At 43.4% G+C, this 24,028-nt stretch overlaps 2 protein-coding genes across 4 annotated transcripts in view; both read left to right on the top strand.

Annotated features, from left to right (window-relative positions):
* The window catches only part of LOC140251965 (alpha-2-macroglobulin-like protein 1), a 67,357-nt gene extending 58,151 nt beyond the window's left edge, over positions 1-9,206 (top strand). For all 3 annotated transcript variants that reach the window (XM_072336194.1, XM_072336209.1, XM_072336201.1), the window contains 14 exons: positions 743-826; positions 1,236-1,412; positions 1,600-1,681; positions 2,035-2,191; positions 2,384-2,458; positions 3,410-3,572; positions 4,002-4,216; positions 4,399-4,614; positions 6,373-6,497; positions 7,134-7,224; positions 7,679-7,747; positions 7,958-8,060; positions 8,153-8,198; positions 8,888-9,206. In XM_072336194.1, the coding sequence (XP_072192295.1) occupies positions 743-826; positions 1,236-1,412; positions 1,600-1,681; positions 2,035-2,191; positions 2,384-2,458; positions 3,410-3,572; positions 4,002-4,216; positions 4,399-4,614; positions 6,373-6,497; positions 7,134-7,224; positions 7,679-7,747; positions 7,958-8,060; positions 8,153-8,193 (1,598 nt within the window). In that variant the 3' untranslated portion in view covers positions 8,194-8,198; positions 8,888-9,206. The remainder of the gene's footprint in view (positions 1-742; positions 827-1,235; positions 1,413-1,599; positions 1,682-2,034; positions 2,192-2,383; positions 2,459-3,409; positions 3,573-4,001; positions 4,217-4,398; positions 4,615-6,372; positions 6,498-7,133; positions 7,225-7,678; positions 7,748-7,957; positions 8,061-8,152; positions 8,199-8,887) is intronic.
* A 4,643-nt stretch (positions 9,207-13,849) lies between these two features.
* Positions 13,850-24,028, top strand: part of LOC140251986 (alpha-2-macroglobulin-like protein 1) — a 34,577-nt gene continuing 24,398 nt past the window's right edge. Inside the window, exons 1-12 of the mRNA XM_072336220.1 lie at positions 13,850-13,917; positions 14,528-14,711; positions 16,486-16,530; positions 16,853-16,997; positions 17,702-17,754; positions 18,058-18,078; positions 18,162-18,321; positions 18,808-18,892; positions 19,290-19,404; positions 20,708-20,816; positions 21,642-21,751; positions 22,544-22,708. Coding sequence (XP_072192321.1) covers positions 13,850-13,917; positions 14,528-14,711; positions 16,486-16,530; positions 16,853-16,997; positions 17,702-17,754; positions 18,058-18,078; positions 18,162-18,321; positions 18,808-18,892; positions 19,290-19,404; positions 20,708-20,816; positions 21,642-21,751; positions 22,544-22,708 — 1,260 coding nt within the window. The remainder of the gene's footprint in view (positions 13,918-14,527; positions 14,712-16,485; positions 16,531-16,852; positions 16,998-17,701; positions 17,755-18,057; positions 18,079-18,161; positions 18,322-18,807; positions 18,893-19,289; positions 19,405-20,707; positions 20,817-21,641; positions 21,752-22,543; positions 22,709-24,028) is intronic.

The raw sequence follows: 24,028 nt of genomic DNA, 5'->3' as shown, positions 1-24,028 counted from the left end.
TGGGAATCATACTACCAGGTTTCGGTGACGACAACTATATCATGGTTTTCAAGAAGCACAGGAGCTGGAAACTCCTCCTGTTTGTTTCCCAAGCAACATACATTGTTGTAGAGGTACTTCATCTGAGCAGCTGGTCTTGTCACTTCATTAACGGATAACTCCTTAGTTCCTTCTATGTATTTCCCTTGAATTTCCCCATTCTCAGCAGTCACTGTCTCACCACCATGGAGTTCTATGCATTCTGTATGCTGCTAGCACCTCTCAGTGCAGCAGGTCCCTCAAGGCCTCTGTCAGCACCCTGTCCCTCTATTATAGTTATGCCTTCCCACACCTTATCATGGGAGGGCTCACTAGCTCCCCCCGCCCCCTTCACACCTACTTTAAAGCCCTCCTAACAAGCCCTGCTTGTTTCTCATAGCTTTTCCCCTTAGCTTTTCCTTTGAATGGAGTTGGGGTAATTTATGTAGAGGAAAGCAGATAGTTGGCTTTGACCATGGAGAATTTATTGAAGATACCCTCACCCTTTTTAGAAGGCTGTTAGGATAGCACAGTCACAATGGAGTTAGGTGGGCAGAGCTGAGGATGGAATGGGATAGGGTTTGTGAAGTGATCTGCAACCTTTCTGACAAGATAATGGGATGTTAGCAACATTGTGAACCACTTCCTGGGATTTTTAAAGCTACTTTTGTAAGCAACTATTTCTTTTGTCCTTTCTGTCATACCTTATACCCTCTGGTATCAGGGAGTCCAGCAGAGGAGTCTGTGTCCTTAATGTTGCCTCCAAATGTGGTTGAAGGTTCAGTGAGAGCTACTGTCTCGGTAACTGGTAAGGAATTTAGTTATGATAATACTTTTCCAACAACTATTTCTCTGACTATAGCCCTGAGAAAGCCCAAGTCCAGAACACTCAATACTCTTTCTTGTTTCTGAGGTTCCAACTGCCTTGATCTTTCCATATATGTAGCTGAGATTCCTGGTTCCACATAACCGAAAACACTCATAAAGGGAAAGGTTGTTCTGTGTACGGGTTCCTCTGGCAGGATGGGAATATGTGCAGCCCATAAAGAGGGTGCAGTGAAACTGATAAGCTGACTGACCAGAGCTGCCTGCACATGGTTGTGCTGGGGCTGCTTTATCTAGTGCACTACCAGGAACTGGTCACAGGTTGGAGGAGAAGAATATTGAGCCCCACAAGCTACCTACTGAGTGGTCAGAGTGCCTATGTTCTGTTTCAGGTGACCTTATGGGGACAGCACTGCAAAACTTGGACCACCTAGTACAGATGCCCCATGGCTGTGGGGAGCAGAACATGGTACTGTTTGCACCCATTGTCTATGTGCTGCAGTACCTGGAGAAGACAAGGCAGCTGACTCCTGAGATTAAGGACAGGGCAACAGGACTCTTGCGCAATGGCAAGTACAGCAGATCCACCTTACTCTTCTGCCTTCCCGTGTTCAACCTAGTAACAGTCCCTAGTGCCTACACCCCTTATTCCCTGAGTACTCCATGACCATTAATGTTAACACCAGTCCCTTTCCCTGCCCAATAATCTCATTGAAAATACCAGTCTGAACACTGTCATCCTAACCTACTTCTCAGGGTACCAGATACAGCTGCAATATCAACATCCTGATGGTTCTTTCAGTGAATTTGGTACCAAGGATGAGTACGGTAATACTTGGTAAGCCCTGGGTTCTCTCCTTTCTGCCCTTCTACTGTCTGACAGCTTTGTTTCCAACATGGAATCCCTTTTTGACCTATTGGACACAAAGTGTTCCAAATGTTTTATGTGCAGCCCATCAATGTCTAACTACTTTTGAGATGAAGGATGACACCAAACTGACAAACTAGGAATAGCCCAACAGTAGGTGAGGAGGGACTCAAAAGTTATAAACTCACACTTCTTTTCGTTTTCCTCATTTACTGCTTATTTTCTTTCTTTTCACTTTTTCTTACCTCTTGCTCATTCACTCAGTCTCTTTTTGTTCCTCTTTTCCTTCTCTCATGCCTTTTTTCTGTTCTCTCTCCAATTAGGCTGACTGCATTTGTGGTCAAATGCTTTGTCCAAGCCAAGCCATACATTTTCCTGGACAACAGGAGCATCCAAGCTGCTTTCAATTGGCTGGAGTTTCACCAGCTTCCAAATGGCTGCTTCAGAGATGTGGGCCAACTTTTCCACACAGCCATTAAGGTAGGACCCAGAGAATTTTGGAAGGAAATCCAAAGCAGTTCTTGTCAACTGTACTGGTAATTGTTTTAGCTCACTTTTCTGTTTTGTTCTGCTGTCTTGCATGGGAGAAAACCAGGGGTAGGTGTGATGTTTCCTGAATAGTTTCAGGTCTTTGCGTATCACCTTTCCTTTGGATATTTATGCTTTTTGTAGGGAGGTATGGATGGGGAGGTTCTCTTGGCTGCCTATATCACTGCTGCATACATGGAGAGAGGAGATACACCAGAGGTAAATACAAGGATCCTTTACTATGCTTTTACTTGAATTCTGAAGAGCTTAGTGGAATCACTGAGGCAGGAAATAGAGTACCTTGGAGAGGCTTGTGAACAAAGTAATAGGCCAGGAGATGATGAACTTACCTCTTCTCAGGAAGAAGCCTCGACAACCCCTTACAGAGGACTCTGTTGGCAGGGGAGAATACGAGGTTAGACTACTACAAGGGAGGAGCCACTGTTGTCATCTATCTGAACTTCAGTAAGCCTTTGACAGAGTCTCCCAGAGTATCCTTCTCTCCATATTGGAAAGATATAGATCTGATGAGTGGATGTCTGATGGATGAGGAACTGGTTACGAGATCATACCCAGAGAGTGGTGGTCAATGTTTCAATGTCCAAACAGAGATCTGTGATGAGTGGTGTCCCTTGGGGGTGAGTGCTGGGACTGGTGCTCTCCTTAATCAGTGCACCTTAATCAGTGGCACCAACAGTGCGACTGAGTGTACCCTCATCAAGTTTGCAGATGACATGAAGCTATATATGGTGCTGTCAACACACCCAAGAGACAGCATGCCATCCAGAGACATCCTGACAGGCTTGTTCAGTGGGTCCAGAAGAACCTTATGAGGTTCAGCAAATCAAATTGCAAAGTGCTGCACCTGGGTTGTGGCAGCCCTTACTATCAGTACAAGCTGGAGTATGTAAAGACAGGGCACAGCTTTTCTGAAAAGGACTTGGGAATACTGGTGGATGGCAAGCTGAACATGAGACTGGCTGGGGACTCTGCTTGGGGGTGCTGAAGTGATACAAAGGGAAAGTGCAGAATGACAGTGATATAAGAGTGAATATATGGGTTGTTTTCTATGCTAGTGCATACTAATGCATCCTTCTGCTTGTGTAACTCAGTGTTTGCACGCCTCGTGTGTTTGCATGTGACCAATATCAATGTAACTCTTTTCTGTAGAGTACGGTGGTGAGCAAGGCTCTGGGATGTATCATTCCTTCTCTTCCCAAAGCTGCCAGCACTTACGCACAGGCCTTGCTGGCCTACACCTTTGCCCTGGCTAAGGACCTTCAACACACACAAGAGCTGCTTGACACACTTGATCAAAAGGCAATCAGAGCAGGTATGGGAGCCTTAGTGCCAGACAAACTTCAGAAAAAGGACAGGTGACCTTTCTGAGCCCGTTGGTTACACGCAACCTAAAAAGACCATACCCTTACTCATTACCCTTTAGCAAAGTGCTAAACAAAGCAAATTGGCAACCTGCCTGACTTCTTATTATTTCCTGACTGTCAGGACCAGCTAGGGGGTAGCTAGCTAGTGGGTAGCTAGTTAACGTACCTGGCAAACAGGAAAATCAAAAAATCAGATGCCTGGGAGGTATGCTGATTATTGGCAAGTTACTTTTTTGCTATCACCTTTATAAATGGGTCTTCAGTGTGTAATACAGAGTACTGAGTATGGTCCTTGCTCACACACCACTGTGCCTTCTAGGCCTCAAGATTTCTTCCCTGATACCCTTCAATGTCATCTGCCTCCTTCCTTTTCCCAGGTGGGCAGATCCATTGGAGTCAGACCCCATCCAAGACAAACAGTACTAGCCCTTGGTCACAACCACTATCTGTGGATGTGGAGATGACAGCTTATGTCCTCCTGGCCCTGCTCTCCAAGCCAAATGTCACAGAGGCTGACTTCACCACAGCCTCTGGCATTGTAGACTGGCTCACCAGACAGCAAAATGCCTATGGAGGATTTGCCTCAACACAGGTAACTCAGGGCTGGAGAAGATAACAGTGCCTGAGAAAGATCTCTGCAGAATCTATGCAAGTGTGAAAAAACAGTGTGAATGCTTTGAGGAGAAGAAAGGTTTTCAGGATGGTGATTCCAAGTGTTTTTGGTCCTTATTGCTGTGGAGCAAGTGTGTAAATCTTATTTTTCTTTCTTTTCAGGATACAGTAGTTGCCCTGCAGGCCTTGGCTAAGTATGCAGCACTGACACACAACAAAAAAGGGGTTGCAGAAGTGAGGGTGAGGTCCCAGAGAGGCTCTGGGAGGAAGTTCCAAGTTTCCTACCAGAATCGGCTTTTGGTGCAGGAGATGGCACTGACAGAAATCCCAGGAAAGTTCTCAGTGCAGGCCCATGGCAGCTGTTGTGTCTTTACTCGGGTAAGTTACCCAGTTCCCACAGACCTTTCTGTGTAAGCTCTCTACTCATCATCAAAATTAATAGTCTCAGTTGCAGTTCTTTACAAGGAAATGTGCTTTAACTGTGCTTTACTTCCAGCTTATTGCCAATGCAGCAAAACTCCTCCTATAAGGAAACTGAGACATAATGTGTCAAAAAGTGCTGCTTCTGTGACTCTTGGAGTACTGGAGGATGGAAACCTTGCATAGTGGTTCCACTGCTGTATGTCTAACTCACTTGGTCTCAAGGGGAAGGGAGAGGACAAGCAGTCTCAGTTGGAAGGACCATGGAATGTTTCAATCCCGAATGACCTTTATTTCTAGTGCTGGGATGAGTGTGCTCACTACATCTATTTTATCCAGTTAGCATGGTGCATACCATACCAGGCCCAGCCAGCATGGGTTCATGAAAGGCAGGCAGGTTGTTTTTGACCAACCTCATTTCCTTCTATGACAGGATGACCAGACTGGTAGATGAGGGAAAAGCTGTTGATGTAGTCTACCTAGACTTAAGCAAAGCCTTTGACATCGTCTCTCACATTATTCTCCTAGGGAAACTGGCTGCCTGTGGCCTGGACAGGTATACCCTCCTTTGGGTAGGGAACTGGCTAGAGGGCCGTGCACTGTGGGTGGTGGTTAATGGAGTTAAGTCCAGGTGGCAACCTGTTACAAGTGGTGTCCCCCAGGGGTTGGTACTAGGCCCCATCTTGTTTAATATCTTCATTGATGACCTAGATGAGGGGATTGAGTGTACCCTTAGTAAGTTTGCAGATGACACCAAACTGGGAGGTAGTGTTGATCTGCCTGAGGGTAGGGAGGGCCTTCAGAGGGATCTGGACAGGTTGAATTGCTGGGCTGAGGTGAATGGGATGAGGTTCAACAAGGCCAAATGCCGGGTTGTGTACAATATAACAATAACAATAACCCCATGCAGCGTTATAGGCTTGGGGTTGAGTGGCTGGATGACTGTGAAGAAGAAAGGGACCTGGGTGTGTTGGTTGGTGCTTGCCTGAATATGAGCTGACAGTGGGTCCAGGTGGCCAGGAGGGCCAATGGCATCCTGGCCTGTATAAGAAATAGTGTGACCAGTAGGTGCAGAGAAGTAATCATCCCCCTGTAGTCAGCACTGGTGAGGCCGCATCTTGAGTACTGTGTTCAGTTTTGGGCTCCTCACTACAAGAAAGACATTGAGGCCCTGGAACATGTCCAGAGAAGGGCAACTAAACTGGTGAGGAGTCTGGAGCACAAGTCTTACGAGGAGCGGCTCAGGGAGCTGGGATTGTTTAGCCTGGAGAAGAGGAGGCTCAGGGGAGACCTCATTGCACTCTACAACTTCCTGAAGGGAAGTTGTGATGAGGAGGGGCTTGGCTTTTTCTCCCAGGCAACAAACAGGATCTGAGGAAGTGGCTCCAAGTTGTACCAGAAGAGGTTTAGATTAGACATAAGAAAGAACTTTTTCTCACAGAGAGTGGTCAAGCACTGGAGTGGCCTGCACAGGGAGGTGGTGGAGTCGCTGTCCCTGGCAGTGTTCTAGATGAGGAGCTATGAGATATCGTTAGTGGCTTGTGGTAGGAATGCTAATGGGAGGACAGTTGGACTAGATAATCTTGTAGGTCCTTCCAACCTTGTGATTCTATGATTCTATGATTGAGGATTACTACTGTCACTGAAAAAGGATGATAGATGATATGGAACTTATTATCCATGTCTTATTCTGTTGTTTTTTTTCTCTCCCTGCAGACGGTGCTGAGATACAACATTCCCTTCCCGCAGGTTTCCAAATCCTTTGCCTTACAAGTGAAAACCAAACCAGACAATTGCACTGAGGATGATGTACACTCCATTACTCTCTATGTCAATGTCAGGTGACTTTGAAGACACAGCTCATAGCCACACTTGGGGCTAGATATGGCTGGAGAGCAGAGTAGTACTTGGCTGCAATGGAGGAACCCAACAGTTGCAGCAGAAGGGCCATATGGCAGATGGAAGGGGTGGGAAAGAAAGATAAGGTGTCTCTGAAGAAGGGAAAATGGGGAAAAGTTTGAAAGTCTTTTGTTCTTTCTAGGGAGAGGAACAGAAGTAGTCACCTCAGATTAAGGGTGCTTACAGCAGTGCAGCCATAGTCTACCCCATATCACAGAATCACAGAATTGTAGGGGTTGGAAGGGACCTCTAGAGATCATCGAGTCCAACCCCCCTTCCAAAGCAGGCTCCCTACACCACGTCACACAGGTAGGCGTCCAGGTGGGTCTTGAATATCTCCAGAGAAGGAGACTCCACCACCTCCCTGGGCAGCCTGTTCCAGTGCTCCATCACCCTCACTTTAAAGAAGTTCTTGCACACATTCGTGCGCAACTTCCTATGCTGAAGTTACTATTATATGAGTTACTGCCTGGCCACAGTTCTGGCTGCACTGCCTGGTTCAGGGTCCTGCATGCAGGGTAGTATGATGGAGGGAAGGGGTAACTGGGTGAGACCCTTCATTTGATCTTCTCCCTTAGGTACACTGGAAAGAGAGCCATTTCCAACATGGTGATTGTGGAAGTGTCCCTGCTGTCTGGATTTGTCCTGGCTGCAAGATCTGGGATGTCTGTAAGAAGCCTTGAATCAGGATGATGATGTTATGTCAGTTGGACCATCCACACCCAGTGGGAGGGGAGACTGCATAGGAATGTGTTGCTTGTCTCTGTCTTGAGCAATTTCACCATCTCTTCCCTTCTGTCACACAGAAAGATTCTTACTGTTGTCTCTTACCTTGCTCCTTGAGGACAGTGATCCTTCTGGCTCACTTGTCTTAGTATATCAGTGTATCAGTATATACATGTCTCAGTATATCTGCACATAGCCTAGGCTTATGTCCTTGGGTTTTGCAGGAGGTAAGGGGCCCAGCAGAGAGATCAGCCTGAAGGGTTAAAAGACCCAATTAAACTTAGAAGTATGTGAATAAGAATCTGCTTACACAGGCTGTGCAATCCCTGTTGGGATTTCTCACACTTCCTTTTCCAAAAGGACCAACTAAACTGCCACACCTGCTCTCCTGTTCTAGCCACATCATTCACATCCTGTGAGAAGAACAGAGAAAACCCAAGCAGGTGTTGCCATCTACTTGGACAAGGTATGTGTGTGTTACTATAGAATTTGCGAGAGTGGAGGACACTGAAAGGGCTGTGTGGATAATCGTGGACTGGACTAGCAGATCAGAATTCATCTTAAAGTCCTGCCTTTGACTTTGCAGAGTTGTTACTGTCCATCTTCAGAATCAAGTTTAGGTGAGGAATCAGATGAGCAGCTCAAAAATGAACTGTCATTTGCCTTTCTCCCTCAGCTGAGCCATATATCTGAGACATATGTCCTGCATCTGGAAAGGGAAATTGAAGTGACCAACCTGAAGCCAGGACATGTCAGGGTCTATGACTACTACCTTCCAGGTGAGTGTGGTACTATGGGCTGCTAAGGCTCTTTGGGTATTGGTGCTTGGCTTTGTACAAAGATAAATTCTGTCTTTCCTGTCTTGTTGCAGAGGAGCAGGCCCTTGCTGATTATAATGTTTTCTGCACCTGAGGTAGGTATGTACCCCACAAAGATTTTTTTACTCTTCCCTTCCTCAACCACTATACAGATCTAGTAGCCTCATTATGTTTCTTCTCTTGCTGCCTAAGAAGAGTCTTGCAAACCCCTGATTCAGCATGTTCCCTTTATTTGGAACTTCATCTGGAATTTTCTGAGTCTCCAGGGATTTTATCATCTGTCCTCTGTTTTCTGGAGTTTGTCATTGCTGTATTGCTCTGTAGGTGGGACACAAAATGATTAACACATGCTCTTGGTATGAAGGACTAGTCATATGCATTTTAAAGATTTTCCAAAGGATATTTGGGCTAGTATAGTGCATGGGCCAGCTAAGTGACAGTACTTGCAGACAGTTTGCACTGTGACAGAAGAAATTCCAAGCAGAATTCAAGGTATTAGTTTTAGTTTACACTACTTGGGTATGGAATAGAATCTAAGAATATCCCAAATTAGAAGGGACCATAATGATTGTCAAGTCCAACTCCTGTCACTGCTGAACATCCCACCTTTTTCTGGGAAAAGGCTGAATTAGGACAAGGGCATTTAATTAAACCAGAGAAACGCTGTCCTTGAGAATCCTTAGTGAGGATACGACCTCCATAATAGCCACTAGTATCCGAGAAGTAATAACTTTGGTTATGTTGTTTTCTCTCTGATATGATCCCTCTTTTTACTCTCCTTTCTCCAGGGACATGGCCTGCTCTCTTACTGTCCATTGTTTCAGCCCACAGGAGTTCTACTAGTGGGACGTGCCCTAGGGTGGAAATCACAGTTACTGGTATGCTGGGGCATGCGTCACCTGGAAAGTCATATCTCAGTGGACTTTGACATTGGTGCTGGGGAAGATCTCAAGATGGATTTCAGGACAAAACCCAGCCTCATGCCGCTCATCTTGTCAAGCATTTTTGGGTGTATTCTTTTGGGTGTCTGATTAACTCTGATTGTTATAATCCAGGGATTTTCTTGCTTGTAAAAAGAAGAAAAATAAAATATAAATCATAAAGCTGGATTCTGTGGTGTGTATTTGTATTTTATAACAGAGTATATGTAAGCTACACTTTGGAGGAGAGTGCAGAAGCAAACTTATGCAGAGACAGTGTGGTTGAACTGTATACTTGGCATTTATTTCTTCCAGCATTTCTTTGGGCCCCAGCAACATCACGCAGACACCAATAGGGGTTGAGGACTCCGGCTCTCCTTGAAGACTGATCCCACTAAATATTGTGTGCTGCACACAGATGCAGCTCAATAGTAAGGTCTTGCTGATAAAAAGCAAGAACTGCAGTCCATGAAGTCTGTATCTTGTATCAATATGTAAAGAGCACCACTGGCTACAGCTTTGGCTCTTGTGGTGAGGGAAAGACAGCACTCAGCACTGCCAATGCAAAGCACAGGCAACATATGTGATAAAAAGTCCTTATAATATGGAATAAAGACTTATTGGGAAAGCAGCTACTGCAGTGGTCATACATATGTGTATATTGTACCTACTCCTTATTAAGCTCAGGAGGTAGTTTACGATTGAATATATTATTGCAGAAGGAGTTCACACCAAACAAACAAACACATATAAAATGCAAAAATTGCAGGTGGTGACATTTTTTAATGTGCTATCCATTGCAATCCCTATGTCCACTTTATTACAACTCTTCCAGTTCCTTCAGAATATTCTTTTTCAGACTTAAACTGTAAACTTAAACCTGTAGTGTCTGGCTCCTAAGGAGCATTTGGTAGGAGGTAGCTGTGTTTCAGAAAACAGAAAAGAAAGAAGTAAAGAGAGAGAAAAAGTAACCACCAATAAAAAATACTCTAATTTCTCTATGGGCTAGCCTTTACCTCCCCTGAGCCACAGATAGCAGACACTGCACTCATTTGTTTATCCTTCACAAAACTGAGAGTTTTAAATGATTAATCCTGGAGACTTAGTGGTGTGCATGCTTCCATCTGCCTTGTGATCAGATCAACTGATTGTGTCCAGAGACACAAATCCAAGCCTTGTCCAGAGGAGGGTAACCAAGCTGGTAGCGGGGCTGGAAGGCATATCACGCAAGGAGAGGCTGAGGACACTTGAGATGCCCAGTCTGGAGAAAGCTGAGAGTTGACCTCATTGCTCTCTGCAACATCTTGAGGGGAAACAGAGTGAGGTGCTGGGCTCTGCTCCTGGGAACTGAGGACAGGACAGGGGAAACACAGAGCTGCACCAGGAGTGGTTCAGAGTAGGAAACATTTCAAACGCACACACTTCCTGGGTGTCTCCTGGCCAGGAGTAGCTGGTGATGGTACTGATAATGGGAGATGGAGTTGGGGCTCAGTTGGATGAACTGTGCAGAACAGGATTGTGACTTTGTTTTTGCTGCTGCAGCTCTTATTTCATGCTACTTTCATTGTCTGTGAGTTAGATCGGGTTGTTTGTTCAGTATATGAGTTTCTGATCAGTAATAAGTCCAGAACTTCAACAATATTTGAACTCCACTCCCACAAAACAGTAGGAGCCAGGACTCCTGGCTTTGACATAGTGAAGCCGTATGCTGTTAAGAGGGATCTGACTGTACCCTGAAACAATTGTGGGTCTACTGTGAACAAACAAATGTCATATGAGATTGTTTAGCAGGCACTACCTGTACTTTGTAAGAACCACAGAAAGAAATCAAGGGCAGCCTAGTTGCAAGAGTGATTCACTTTCTTGCTCTGATCCCTGTTGTTTATCCAGGTGCACTTTCACCTTTTTTTCTCAGCCATTGGCACCACAGTCACTTAGCTGAAAAAAGTTCTCAAAACAAAATAAATATATTAATAAACAAGATAAGATTTATATCTGCCCATTCTGTGAAGAAAAATGTATCTATCTTTTTTTTTTTTTTTTTTTTTTTTTTTTTCCCTTTTAATGCACTGGTCTTTCCAAAATAAAAAAGACAATATTCCTAGGACCTGAGTATTTAAGAGATTAGTGTGACAGCTGAGAACAAATCTGTGATGTTTTCTGATATGAAAGGGAAGAAATTCCTTAATTTTGGGAGTGTTATAAGAAGCAGAATTTATTTTGAATTGTGCTTCCATATTCAGGTAGAAGTTCAGTGTAAACAATAGGTTAGCAGGTTTAAAATCGGCACGTGGAAGAAGTTCCCAATCTAGATATCATGTTAGAGCTGCTGGAACAGGTTCAGATAGGGGCCACAAAATTGATCAGAGGGCTGGAGCACCTCCACTACAAGGACAGAGTGAGAGAGTTGAGGCTTTTCAACTTGGAGAAGAGAAGGCTGCAGGGGGAAGTTATAGTGACTTTTCATTACCTGAAGAGGGCCTACTGGGAAGCTGGGGATGGACTTTTTAGAAGGGCATGTAGCAACAGGGTGAGCAGAAATGGTTTTAAACTGGAAGAGGGTAGACTAGATATTAGGAAGAAATTCTTTACTGCAACTTTACTCCTGCCCTTAAGCCTCTGGACAGATCAACTCATGGCTCCATATATGGCTCTGCCAGTTCCCTTAATTCACCATGAAATAAGGGAAGAATTTTAGCACTATAGTTTTTTCTGTTCCCATGTAATTTCATAAGCAGCCATCTTGGCGATGCAGAGCCATGGGGAATGCATCTGAAATTAGACTTGTTTTCTGTCCTGCTAATTTTGGCTTGAACTCAAAACCTTGTTGATTTCAGAGAATCAAATATGTTCCCAGATCAGTGACAGAGAGTGCTTTAAACCTGCAGATTATCTGAATATCGGTGCTAGGTTAAAGGCATACATTCTTGCTGCGTTACTTTGTTAGCTAAAAGAGTGGATACCAAACACACATACAAAGACCATGCCAAAGTAAATCCAGGAAACTGGGATCAAAGGGTGGGCAGGCAGAAAATTCATTCTATACTGTGCACCTTTGATTATGTTCTTTAAAAATGCAGCTAGGGCCAGGGCAGGATGAGGACAACCACCTTCAAATGAAGTTGTATCTAGAAGGCAAATAGGTTCAAGCCCTGCTCAGTTCAGCTGCCATTACTCCCATCCAAGAAAAGTTAAAAAAAAAGGTTGCAGTGCCTGGTAGGACTTTGGAGGAGATAGGTGTTGGTGTCAGTGTAAGAATACCTTTTGGCTGGATGAAGATGGCAGAAAGCTGAACAACTGGCCTGGAGAGACTTGGTAAAATATGTGGACCTTAAAATACATTGCCTTCTTTGGAAAGCCCTTACAGTGGAGACATAAGGGGAGCTACCAGTGGGTAGGTAGGAGCAGCCCTGCAGAAGGTTTCTGTGCTCAGGAAGATCAGACTTGACTTGGATGGATGAGTAAACAGAGGTGGTAACAAAGGGAAAGTAGGTGAATTGAAAGATTTTGAATTGAAGCATGGATGAAAAACTGTGTGAGGGGAAGATCACTAACAAAGCACAGTAAGAGTACTAAGAATCATTTAGCTGGGTAAAGAACTACCTAGATGTCTGGGCTCAATGGAGTCAAATCCTGATGGCGACTTACCACGGGTGGTGTTCCCCAGGGGTCAGTATTGGGACCTATCCTGTTCAATATCTTTATTGATGACCTGGATAAGGCCATTGAGTGTACCCTCACTAAGTTTGCAGATGACAGCAAGTTGGCTGGAAGTGTTGATCTGAGGGATCTGGACAGGCTGGCTTGTATCAAACAGTGTTGCTAACAGGAATAGGGAAGTAACTGTACCTCTGTACTTAGCACTGGTGAGACTGTACCTTGAGTACTGTGTTCAGTTTTGGGCCTCTCACTATGAGAACACCGAGGCCCTGGAACGTGTTCAGAAAAGGGCAACAAAGCTGATGAGGGGTGACAAGCTGACATGTGACAAACCTTGTGAGGAGTGGCTGAGGGAGCTGGGATTGTTCAGTCTAGAGAAGAGGAGGTTTAGCGGTGACCTTATCGCTCTCTACAACTACCTGAAGGGAGGCTGTGGTGAGGTGGGAGTTGTCCTCTCTCACATATAACTAGCAACTGGACTAGAGGGAATGTCCTCAAGTCACTGCAGGGGAGTTTCAGGTTAGACGTTAGGAAATACTTCTTTTCTGGGAGTGCCATCAGGTGCTGGTACAGGCTGCCCAGGGAGGTGATGGAGTTGCTGTCCCTGGAGGTGTTCAAGAAGCTTTTAAATGTTGTACCAAGGGACATGGTTTAGTGGGAAATATTGGTAGGCGGATGATTGGACTGGATGATCTTCACGTTTTTTTCCAGACCAGTGATTGTATGATTCTGTAATTTTTCACAAACTATGGATAACAGTTGCTTTGGCACTCATACAATGCTATAGCCAGAATCCAGGCCAGCTGGATAAATAAGCTTTTCTCCTAAGTCTCCATCAGCCTGGATTAGATTTCACCTGCCTCACATCTCCCCCATGGTTCTGTAACACCCTATCATCTGGAATGCCATCTGAATTTAAATGTGAATGGAGAACTGTACTGTGTGGCCTTTACTCTGCCCTTGGTGGAAATAAGTAAATATTAGCTAGTGTCATTAGCCTGGTTGATGTAATCATATAACAACTTCCCTCCCCTCTTTGGACTTAGGAGCGTCTGAGGGGTATATTTACGATTTCTCCTGAAGGGTATATTTAGGATTGCTCCAGCCCATCAGTACAGGCAGTTCTCTGTCCTGTGAAGATCTTGGCAGCTGTCTGTCCCAGCCCAAGCAATGGGAGCACCAGTGCTCCTCTTAGCCTTAACTCTATTCCTAGTCGCAGATGAAGCAAGCCTGGAACTGTGAGATCATCTCCTTTTGATTTTGGGGCACTTTGTGGAAGGGATTGTACTGAAAGATACAGTGCTGAGATGCTGCACTATTTAGTATCACAGAGCTGCATGGAGGGACTCTTGTTATAAGGAGACTGAGCAGAAGCAACTCCTACTGGAGTCTCAAACACAACTGTAGGTGAAAACCCTGGTGTTTGCCACTGAAGAAGCAGCAATGTCAGTGTAGCACTGCACTGCATACACCAAAAACCTATAGAATCAAGAAATCTTCCCTTTGTTCATCCTTTGTTGGCAGAGGTAAAATCTGGAGCAAAACTGAAGCCTTGGTCACTGAATTTTCAGTGACCTCACACCACCATTATGTTTCTGTGTACTTGCTATTGAGCAGTTGTGTCCTGGCTAATAGAAAGATGATGACAGTCTTATAAGAGAAGTGATCTATTTCCATACTGGGCATATTGCCATTTTCAGGTATGGAAAGGGAGCTGCATGACAATTCTGTGGCCTTTAGACATTTCTGACCTCTGTTTTCTACCTGCTCATGAAAGCAGCAGAAATGGATTCTGGATGGTTTACCTCAGCCTCTGAATGTTTCTGAACTTCTTTTGCTCTCTTCTAGTCAGTACATAGTGGTGTTCCCTGCTGTGATTCACTGCTTTCAAGAGGAGAAGCTCTGTATTCACTTCAGTTCCGTGGCTGAGACTGTCCACCTGGCTGTCACCTTGGAGGTGGAAAATCAGAATCAAACACTGGTGGAAAAGGATGTGGAGAAGCCAGGAACTTTTGAGTGCATCAGTTTCAAGGTGAGTGTAGATGCAGTTGCTGACTGCATCTACAGTGGATGGTCTTACTCTCACTTCAGACAACAGTGCTCTCTTGACATGCTGTCCTTCTCTCCCTTGCCATGGGCTGCAAACAGGCGAAATGTATTTTCCTACCAGTTCTAAGCAAAATGCAACAACTCAGCGAAACAGGGAATCTTTCATTGTGTAAACAAAAAACTGTTCTTTTGATTTGTATTGGTTCATTTCACCCTACTTAAAGGTTGCTGGAAAACATTGACTGTTTACTCAGTTGTCACGGGTTAACCGAAAATCTACCTGCTCCCATGACAGGGGGGCAGTTGGCCCGCAGGGCTGCTGGCCCAAAAAGGAAAGGGAAAAAGGGAAAAGGAAAAGAAAACAGTGGCAACATTCTAAGGAGGCACACTTATTTACTAAATACTATATCAAAATACAGGATAACACAATATAATACAATATAATTGAAATTAAGGCTAAACTAACGAATCAAGTAAAATAGGAGAGAGAGTGTGAGTCCCAAAACCAAGAGGCCTACTGTAGCTCTAGACGAAACGGCTGGAATGCTCCCACATGCTCCCCCCTGACTCCAAGGATTCCAGAGAGCGAGTCCAGCCCCAAAGTGAGATTATATAGTGTCCTTGTCCCATGACTTATCCCTGACCGTGATGTTCTCTGGGATATGTAGTATTCTTCTGTGAGCTGCACATTCAGTAAAATTATCCATGCTTTACATGATGTTATGATGTGGAATACTGATAGCAAAATTACAAAACCATGACATCAGTGTTTAGACCATTCTAATGCTTGAAAAATCATAGCGCAAGTTAACACATAGGAAATATTTTCTATTCATCCTCACTTCCTCAGAATTCTGTCCTTCCAGTTCCAAGAGAATGATTTACTCCAAAGCTGTATCTGTATGACAAGTTGTAGTTGCTGTCTACATAGACATTGAGCTTGCTTTATGTTACCTGCAATTGGTGGTGATGGCACTAAACCCACAATGAACTGGATTTCACCTTGGAAATCCAGATATTCTGGTGGCTTGACTTCCTGTCACTGGAACCTTCCTGCTACTGTTAGCTAAACTAGCCACACTGAGGCTGTGACATAACTGCAGGAACTTCATTTATGTCTTAGGAGAGCCATGGAGATCTGTCTGGTGCTGAGACTACGAACTTTCTCTGTCTTCCTCAGCACTGTTCTAAGTCAGTGTGGCTATCTTACGGATTCAGCAGAAGTCTAGAAGGTGCTGTAGCCACTTCTAGTTCTTACACCAATAAGACTATTATTAGTAAAGTGTTTGGTGCCAGGCCATAGGAGAGAGCAAGACCTGGTAATGGAAAGCCAGCGACATTTGTGGTTAGAAACAAAACAAAAAACCAAACCAAAACAAAGCAAAAGCCTTTATCCTGCTAAGCTCAGTCTTTCTGATAGTGGGATGTCCAAAGTTTTTGCCTGACCACTATCTTGTTTCCCATAACTGCCTTGGTCAGCTCCAGATCTGACTTCCCTATGGTTTTTCTTCTTTGTCAAAAATCTTGCATTTTGGTGGATTGTAAGAATAACATGTTAGATTGTTCACTTTTATGTTCATGAATAAGATGGTGATTGCTTCTTCTCCCGTAATATCAAGTACATTAAAGACAGAATCATGTAGTGGATTTTGGACTCTGGAACTTGAGGATTGTTTAAGTGAGGTAATGTTTCACTTCTGGGTGGAGATGAAAAGTCTCTGAAACTTTTTTCTTTTTTCTTATATCAACCAACCTAGGTGCCAGAGTTAAATTCCTTGGAAGCAGATGCTTCAGCTACACAAGTAAGACAACTCTCTTGGCTGTCTCTCCTCTTACAAACAGGAATTCCATCTGTCTTACATTTGTTGAGCTATATTCAAGGGAGGAGGTGCAGGGTGGGAAAGATTATAAGGGAAGAGGAGGAGGGAACAAAATAGAAACACACAAGCATAATAAGGGGAAAGGCAAAGAAAAAATGAGGAAACTGAGGAATATGGAGTAGACTATAACTAAGGAAAGGGAAGTGGAGGGAAAGAAGGAAGTTGAAGATTTTAGTGGGAGAGGGATCTCGGTTTCTTCTTCAAGCTACTTGAAGTCTTAGTTGTTTCTTTTTCAATTTGACAGTCAGAAGAGGTGGCATTTCTTCATGTCCTGATACACAGCAGTGATAACGTACTCTTTGAGGGTTACAAGAAGGTTCTGGTCAAGCCACAGAAAAACATAATTCTGATAGAGACAGACAAGGCCTTCTACAAACCTGGAGAAACAGGTGAGGAATGAAGGTGACATGGAAATGGGGAGGAATGATCAAAGTGGCAGCCATATTTGATGGGAAATCTTCAAGTGCATTGAGCTGAGATTGTTGGAACTAGTTGAAAGCAGATCTCTTTTTTAAGGATTTCCAGGAATAATGCGAATCAGAATGCACTCTTGAGGGTTATGCTGTATCAAATGCTCAGCCTTCTGCTCCTGGGTGTCATTGTGGGGAACTATGTCTTGTGAGACCTAAAAGGAAAGCCAGAAGTCTCCAAAACACTGGAAAATCTACTGTCATTTTTTGAATACTTGTTTACCTTTAAGTAGAGTTTAGAGTCAGTGCATGGATGCTGTGTGCTTAGCACACCTCCAAGTTCTATAAATATGGAGACTTGCCCCAGAGTTTTCACAATCTGGACAGACTGCAGAAAGACAAATGCCACTGATTTGTACTCTATTATTATCTTTCCAGGTAAAAATAATGATTTTCTACAGCATGTGTTTGCTTGTATATCTCCTTGGCAAATTTCTAGGTGGGATGGGGTGGGCAGATGTTAGAGAATAGGTAATAAAGAGAGCTGTTTGGGGGAAGACCAGAATACTGCTGAGGTAAACTAAGAGAGATACAAATAATGGAGCAGAGGAAAGGAGAAGAGTATTTGTGCAAGGATATATTGCACTCAGAATGCTTTATTCTCCTTTTCTTTATATTTCCAGTGAAATTTCGAATCATAAGCCTTGATGATGACCTTATGGTCATTAAAAATGAGGTGAGTATAACCCTGTGCATTTTTAGAAGAAGGAGTCTAAACATGATACACACTGAGAGGCTCATGTAAGAGACTTCTTTCTGCATGCCTGTTAAATCATAAGGACAAATGATCTTTGAAGAGAAACCACTCATCTGTTGGCCTCTTGGAGAAAGACTGCAGTGTAGACTAGAACAGGAGGTTCTAGTTATGTCCTCCTTGGACACATAATGCAGGATCTGGAAAGAGCAGAACTTTTCTGGTGTATGTGGATGCTGTTTAGGTCTACACAAAACTGAGCTTGTTTCTCTCTTCTTTTTACAGTATCTCCAGATATGGTTGCAGGTAAGTGGCAAATATCTGACCACAGGGAGATGTCTGTCTCTGCCATTGTGATTTGGTGGCTCTGCATGTTCTATCCCAAATAGGATCCTGAATATAACCGCATTGCTGAATGGCTGAATGTAAAGTCAAGACATGGCATTGTGGATCTATCCTTTCCCCTGGCCTCTGAAGCAGCCATTGGGGAATATACCATCTCAGTGCAACAAGACACAGCTCAGAAAACATTCAGTGTTGAAGAGTATGGTAAGACTTCTTAGACAGCAGAAGTGAGAGAAAAGCATTGTGGATAGCTAGAGAAAGACAAGGGGAAAGGCTGTAGTCTAACATGTTGTTCTAGCTGTTGCTGGGCCCTGTGATGAGCTCCTGCTGCTGATCATTGTTTCCTTCTTCTAAGCCAAATATACTGTTCAGTCAGTTTCTGTAACAGGAGCAGCATCATATCTTAACTCCATTCAGTTGCAGTGACATGTAAGAATAAAACCCTGTGCTGTTTACAGTGCTTATGGTTGACTGAGTTGGAATAGAAAGAAATTTTTTGTGGAATTGTAGCAGCAGAGGGAGGCATGGGCAAAGGACTAAGTGCTGTCACAGCATGAGGATGAGTAAATGGGAATATTACAATCTTTCCCCACATTTAGACTGTAGCTATAGCAGAATTTCTAATTGGTACAGTATCACTTTTTTTCCCCTTTGTCTGAATCTTTCCATCTCTCATGCATCTGTTTGCAGAGCTGACAAAGTTTGAATTAAAGTTTGAGCACCCTCCCTTCATCAGCACAGAGGATGAGGAATTTCAGCTGAAGCTATGTAGCAAGTAAGTACCATTGTTATCTGTCCTTGGGCTCCATAATCACCTCTAGATTTTTAGAAGCAGAGAAGTGGTCTGTCAGTACAGTGGTCTTACATTAACTTTTGTTGAGGGAGACAAATCACTCCGTTGAGCTAGTTGTTTTTTACATAAGTCATGATGCTGAACTATACTAAGGTTGCTGATTAGAGGGCACACACTTGAGTTGGTGGCTTGAAACACATTCCCAATGTACAGTGCTTGAAGTGAGATACAAACTGATTTTAAGGGATGATGTTTCTGAGCAAGCAAGATACAACACTCTCCCAGGCTCCACTTAACCCTTGATTAGGCAGGGGACTTGGTTCAAACTTTCTGCTGAAGCAGCTCATCTGCAAGTGTGTTCTTCTCTCTTTTGACACAGATATACCTATGGAAAGCCTGCTCAAGGGAAAATGACTATTACTTTTACCACAGTGTTACAGCTTGAAATGAATGATTTCTCAAATTCTTCTGAGATGAGAAAACAACAGAGCTGGGTAGGTGAACAAATAAGAGAGAGGAAAGTATCACCTGATGAAAATGTCTGTTGGTCTGTCTGTCCCCTTAATTTGCCTAATTGCACCCCTAATGCACAGAAACCTGTTTAACCTGGTTTCTTCCACTTGTTAGATCTAATCAGACAATTTATCTTCCCATGACTCTATTCTATAAACACTGTTTCAGCTGCCCTTATCTGACTCACTGTTTCAGGAGAAGGTGTAAGCTCTTTAAAAATAATAGTGCCTTTGGTCTTTCAAAGAGTCTGTATGATATTATGTAGAATCAGATCACTAATCTAATCAGCCCTGTACCTGGTCCCACCAATAAGTGTGGTATCAGAGCATTAAGTCACAGACTCAGTGCACTATTTCTTGCTCTATTCATATAGTTTATAGATCATCCAAAGCTTACCAGTGTCCTGTCAAAGATTATGTCCAGTGTTAAGTTACACTTTTTTGCACATTTATGCTCATTATATGTTTGTGGCTAAGCTGCGTGCGTAGTTTTTCTTACAGCTTTCAGATGAACCTTTTTGAGCCTGAAAGTCACGATAAAACATTTTAAAATATTATGCCATCCAGCAACAAGTCAGAATAGAAAAATCCAGATGGATCACTGCATTTTTAAAGTAGCGATTTATCTCCATCTGAAATGCTGTAGTCTCAGCTGTGCTAAATGCCAAATGAGTGCCAGCTTCCTCTCACACATCATGCAGTAAGCCTTGCAAGGTTCTCAAGAGGACTCAACAGACACAATTATAAACACCGTGTCCACTCTAGCTTTCATGACAGGCTGTCTGTACCCAGACTGTCTAATGCTTGGCACAGCTCTTGAAATCTGTAACTGGCTGGATGCCCACTTTTGAAATGGTCACATCACAGAGACAGTTGTAATTGGGTTGCCATCATATCAGCCTATATTCACAAGGGCCATGAGGTTTTAGGGAAGAGGCTGCCTGTAATTCAGACAGACAGAAACTTGGTCACTCTGGTGCAGGATCTGGGCTTAGTGCAGTCTCCTTCTGAGTCTGTTTTTGACATAATTAACCATTGTATGATTTAACTGAAGAACTTTTTTAATGCCACTTTTTTGGTGACTTTAATCCAAGTGTGTGAGTTTCTTCTTTTGCTGTTATCCATGATGGATTACGTGCATGGATAAGGTATGTATGTAGTTAGAGGTTTTGAGCTTCCTTCTGTTCCACAAGTATTTAGAAATATTTCTGTAGGACTACCCACTGTACATGAAACAGCTCCTCCAGATCACACTCTTTCTCTATCTGTGTTTTTATTTCTCCAGACAGACAAAAATGGCTGTGCTAAATTTGCAGTAAAGATAAAGGCTCTGGAATTAAATGAATCTGACAGCTACATAGATGTGATAGGAGAAATGGAGGAAACTGGAACAGGTACTGGAGAATATACGAAGAGTTTAATTACTTGTAGCAGACTTCTCCTTTCTTTGAGTTTTTTTTGTTGTTGTTGTTGTTTTGACCTTCCTACAGTAGTTGAATTCCTTTTGAACTGAATAGTCTTCTGTCATGATGATGGTCTTTATTCTAGTACTTCTGCTATCTATTATTACCAGATTTCCCAATCCTCTCTACCCTTCATCTCCACTAGCAGGTAGATGTCATTTTAGTGATTGCCTGAATGAACACCAAGGTGTTTTTCAGCTAGTTGCAAAGCCTTGGAAAGTCATGGAACAAACCCTCACAGTTCTCCTAATTGTAGTGCAGGATAGTGACAGGCAGTTTGTACCTGGAATCTCTTGTCCTCTCTTTTCCTAAACCTCCAGCAAGGCTGCTGATGTACACTCCTGCTGTCAGGAATCTCATTCTTCTCCCTTTTAGTCTGCCACAATACTGACTATAAGGAGGTAGGTTCTCAGCATGAATGTTAATGTCCTATTGATCTGACAACTGGAGGTGTCCATTTTTTGAATTCCACACTGTGGGTGGGGTTCCTCAGGCCACTGGTAGGCACCTATGTTGTAGCTGTCTATAACTAAACAATGATCTGATTTCTCTCAGTCAACAGTAAAGAGAAATAGGTGCTTATGCAGCCCATCATAATGCAGATGTCCCCAAAAGACTGGAGGAATTATACACTAGCAGAATGTATTTTCTCTTCTAAATTTAAATGCTGTATATGACTTAGAAGTATGTTCTTGTCTTCTGCTTCTTTAAGAACACTGCTGGAGTTCAATAGATTTTTTTTCTCTCTCCAAACAGGAGCACAGACTAAGGATTTTTCTAGAATTTCTATTGTGACAAGAATGAAATCTATAGAGTTTATCAATCTCCATCCCTTCTACAAACGTGGACTACCATACACAGGGCAGGTAACACCCATGGGTACTTCTCTGAGAATACATCATAGGTTTTATTTTCTGTTGGCAGAAGGAAACGATCTTTAGGAAAGTAAGTGCTGCTCTGCTGGTATCCAGCAACTGTGATTGAAGCCCTCTATAAAATCAATTTCTTCTCATCATCCTAACCTAGTAATTTCCCTGGACAGGAATTTTAGGGCCAGCTGCAGTGTCCTCAAGGCTCTTCAGGAGCAGCTCTTGAAACTACTCTATGTGATATAAGGGATATGGAATGGGTGTATTGGAAGCAGGAAGATATTACTCCCTGCGGACAGCCATCCAAGTGGTAATGGCAACTTGGCAAATCACTAAAGCTTAGTGTATCTATTCCCTAACAGTCATTTCTGACTCAAGTTTCCAGGATGATGCTAGGACAGCTGTTCCACTGGGGCAAAAAAACAATTCTATCTGGGCCAGTATGCTCCAGCATGAAAGAAAGCAAGAAACAGCAACTGTTAAGTTACTGGAGACAAGACAGTTTCTAGTCTTCTAAGATCTTGGAGCACTGTCCAAGAAAAGGCTTAGGATCCAAGTAAATTTCCTTTTCCACCCCCATGTATGTGTATTATTTGGCTGCACTACCCTTTATTTCTGGTTCTTAACTGCTGCACACAAATTCATATTTTATTTGGATCCTTCCAATCTAGCTGAAAGAAATAAGGATTTAGAAAGACTAATGATAGAAAAAAAAAAATAATATTATGCACTGACAGAGTCTTGGAGTGTAGCACAATGGAAGTCTTAACATCCTACTTTTGTCTGCAGATGTTCTGCCACAGTGATGGCACTCCCCTCCAAAATGAAATGGTCTACCTAACACTTGATGTAAATGATAAGAAAACACACCTGTCATTCCTCACAGATGACGAAGGGAAAGTCCACTTCTCATTGGATACCACCAGCTGGAACAGCTCAATGGTTTCATTGAAGGTGAGCATCAGCCACAGGAAAAAAGACCAGTGAAGTAAGGAGGAATAGTAAGGAAAGTGGAAGATATCTAAGGTGTGAGGCTCCTGGTCTCATCTGACTCTATCAGTAGAAGCATTCTTAATTACTCTCCAGTTCCATCTTCCCCAAGAGACAGGTGACTTTGCTGAAATAGTTTAGCTAAACACTCATGAAAGATGCTCTGCTGTCCTGAGCTGCAGCATAATCCTAATCCATCTTTTGTATTTTCTCTCACTTTTAAAGTGAGTGACTTCACTTAAATCATTCTTTAATTTGACGACTTCCTTAGACGAAATCTTTCCTTTTTCTCTGGGATGTGCTGGAGGTGGCTCAGCAGAACTGGCAGTTGACATCTATCTTTGCTGAAGCCCAATTCAAGTGGCTGCCCTCTCCCTGCAGCAGCACATATCTTATTCAGGCTCAGCTTGGCAGGTAGCCATTATTGACCTCCCTTTCAAAACCACGTTTTGCAGCACTTGTATCCTCTTCACAACTTCTGAATTCATTGTTTCCATCCTGGCAGTACATGTGTACGCCCACTATCTGGATTCTTGCAGATGGTATGGGATTCATGAGCCTGCAATGTACCCTTGCAGCCCAGAAAGCCAGCCATCTAGGCATCATCAAAAGAAACATGACCAGCAGGTTGAGGGAGGTGATCCTGCCCCTTCAGTCTGTGCTGGTGAGGACTCATCTTGGGTACTGCATCCAAATGTGGAGTCCTGAGTACAGGAGAGACATGAACCTGTTGGAGCACAACCAGAGGAGGGCCACAAAAATGATCCAAGGAGTAGAACACCTCTCCTATGAGACAGGCTGGGAGAGCTGGGGCTGTTAAGCCTGGAGAAGAGAAAGTTCTGAGGTGACCTGATAGTGGCCTTTTGATATTTAAATGGAAGCTACAGGAAAGAAGGAGGCAGACTCTTTAGCAGGGTCTGTAGTGATAGAACAAGGCAAAGTAGCTACAAGCTCAATCAGCAAGAGGGCTGATTTAGGTTGAATATACAGAAAAACTCTTTTGCAGTGAGGGTGGTGAGGCACTGGTACAGGTTGCCCAGAGTTGTGGTTGATGCCCTCTCCCTGGAGACTTTCAAGGCAAGGCTAGATCAGGCCCTGGGCAACCTAATTTTGCTATGCATGTCTTTGTTCATTGTAGGGGAGTTGGACCAGATGACCTTTGAAGGTGTCTTCCAACTCTAAGGATTCTATGACTTTATGACTCTATGATTTTATGTTTTCCCCTGAGGCAACAGTCTATCCATAGTGAAGTTCCCTAATTTTGATTTGGCTCTGTAATCTTTT

Source organism: Excalfactoria chinensis, chromosome 1 (genome assembly GCF_039878825.1).
Source record: "Excalfactoria chinensis isolate bCotChi1 chromosome 1, bCotChi1.hap2, whole genome shotgun sequence".
NCBI classification, from domain to species: Eukaryota; Metazoa; Chordata; class Aves; order Galliformes; family Phasianidae; genus Excalfactoria; species Excalfactoria chinensis.
The sequence above is the reverse complement of the archived record's forward strand: the minus strand, read 5'-3'. Positions and strand labels throughout refer to the sequence as shown.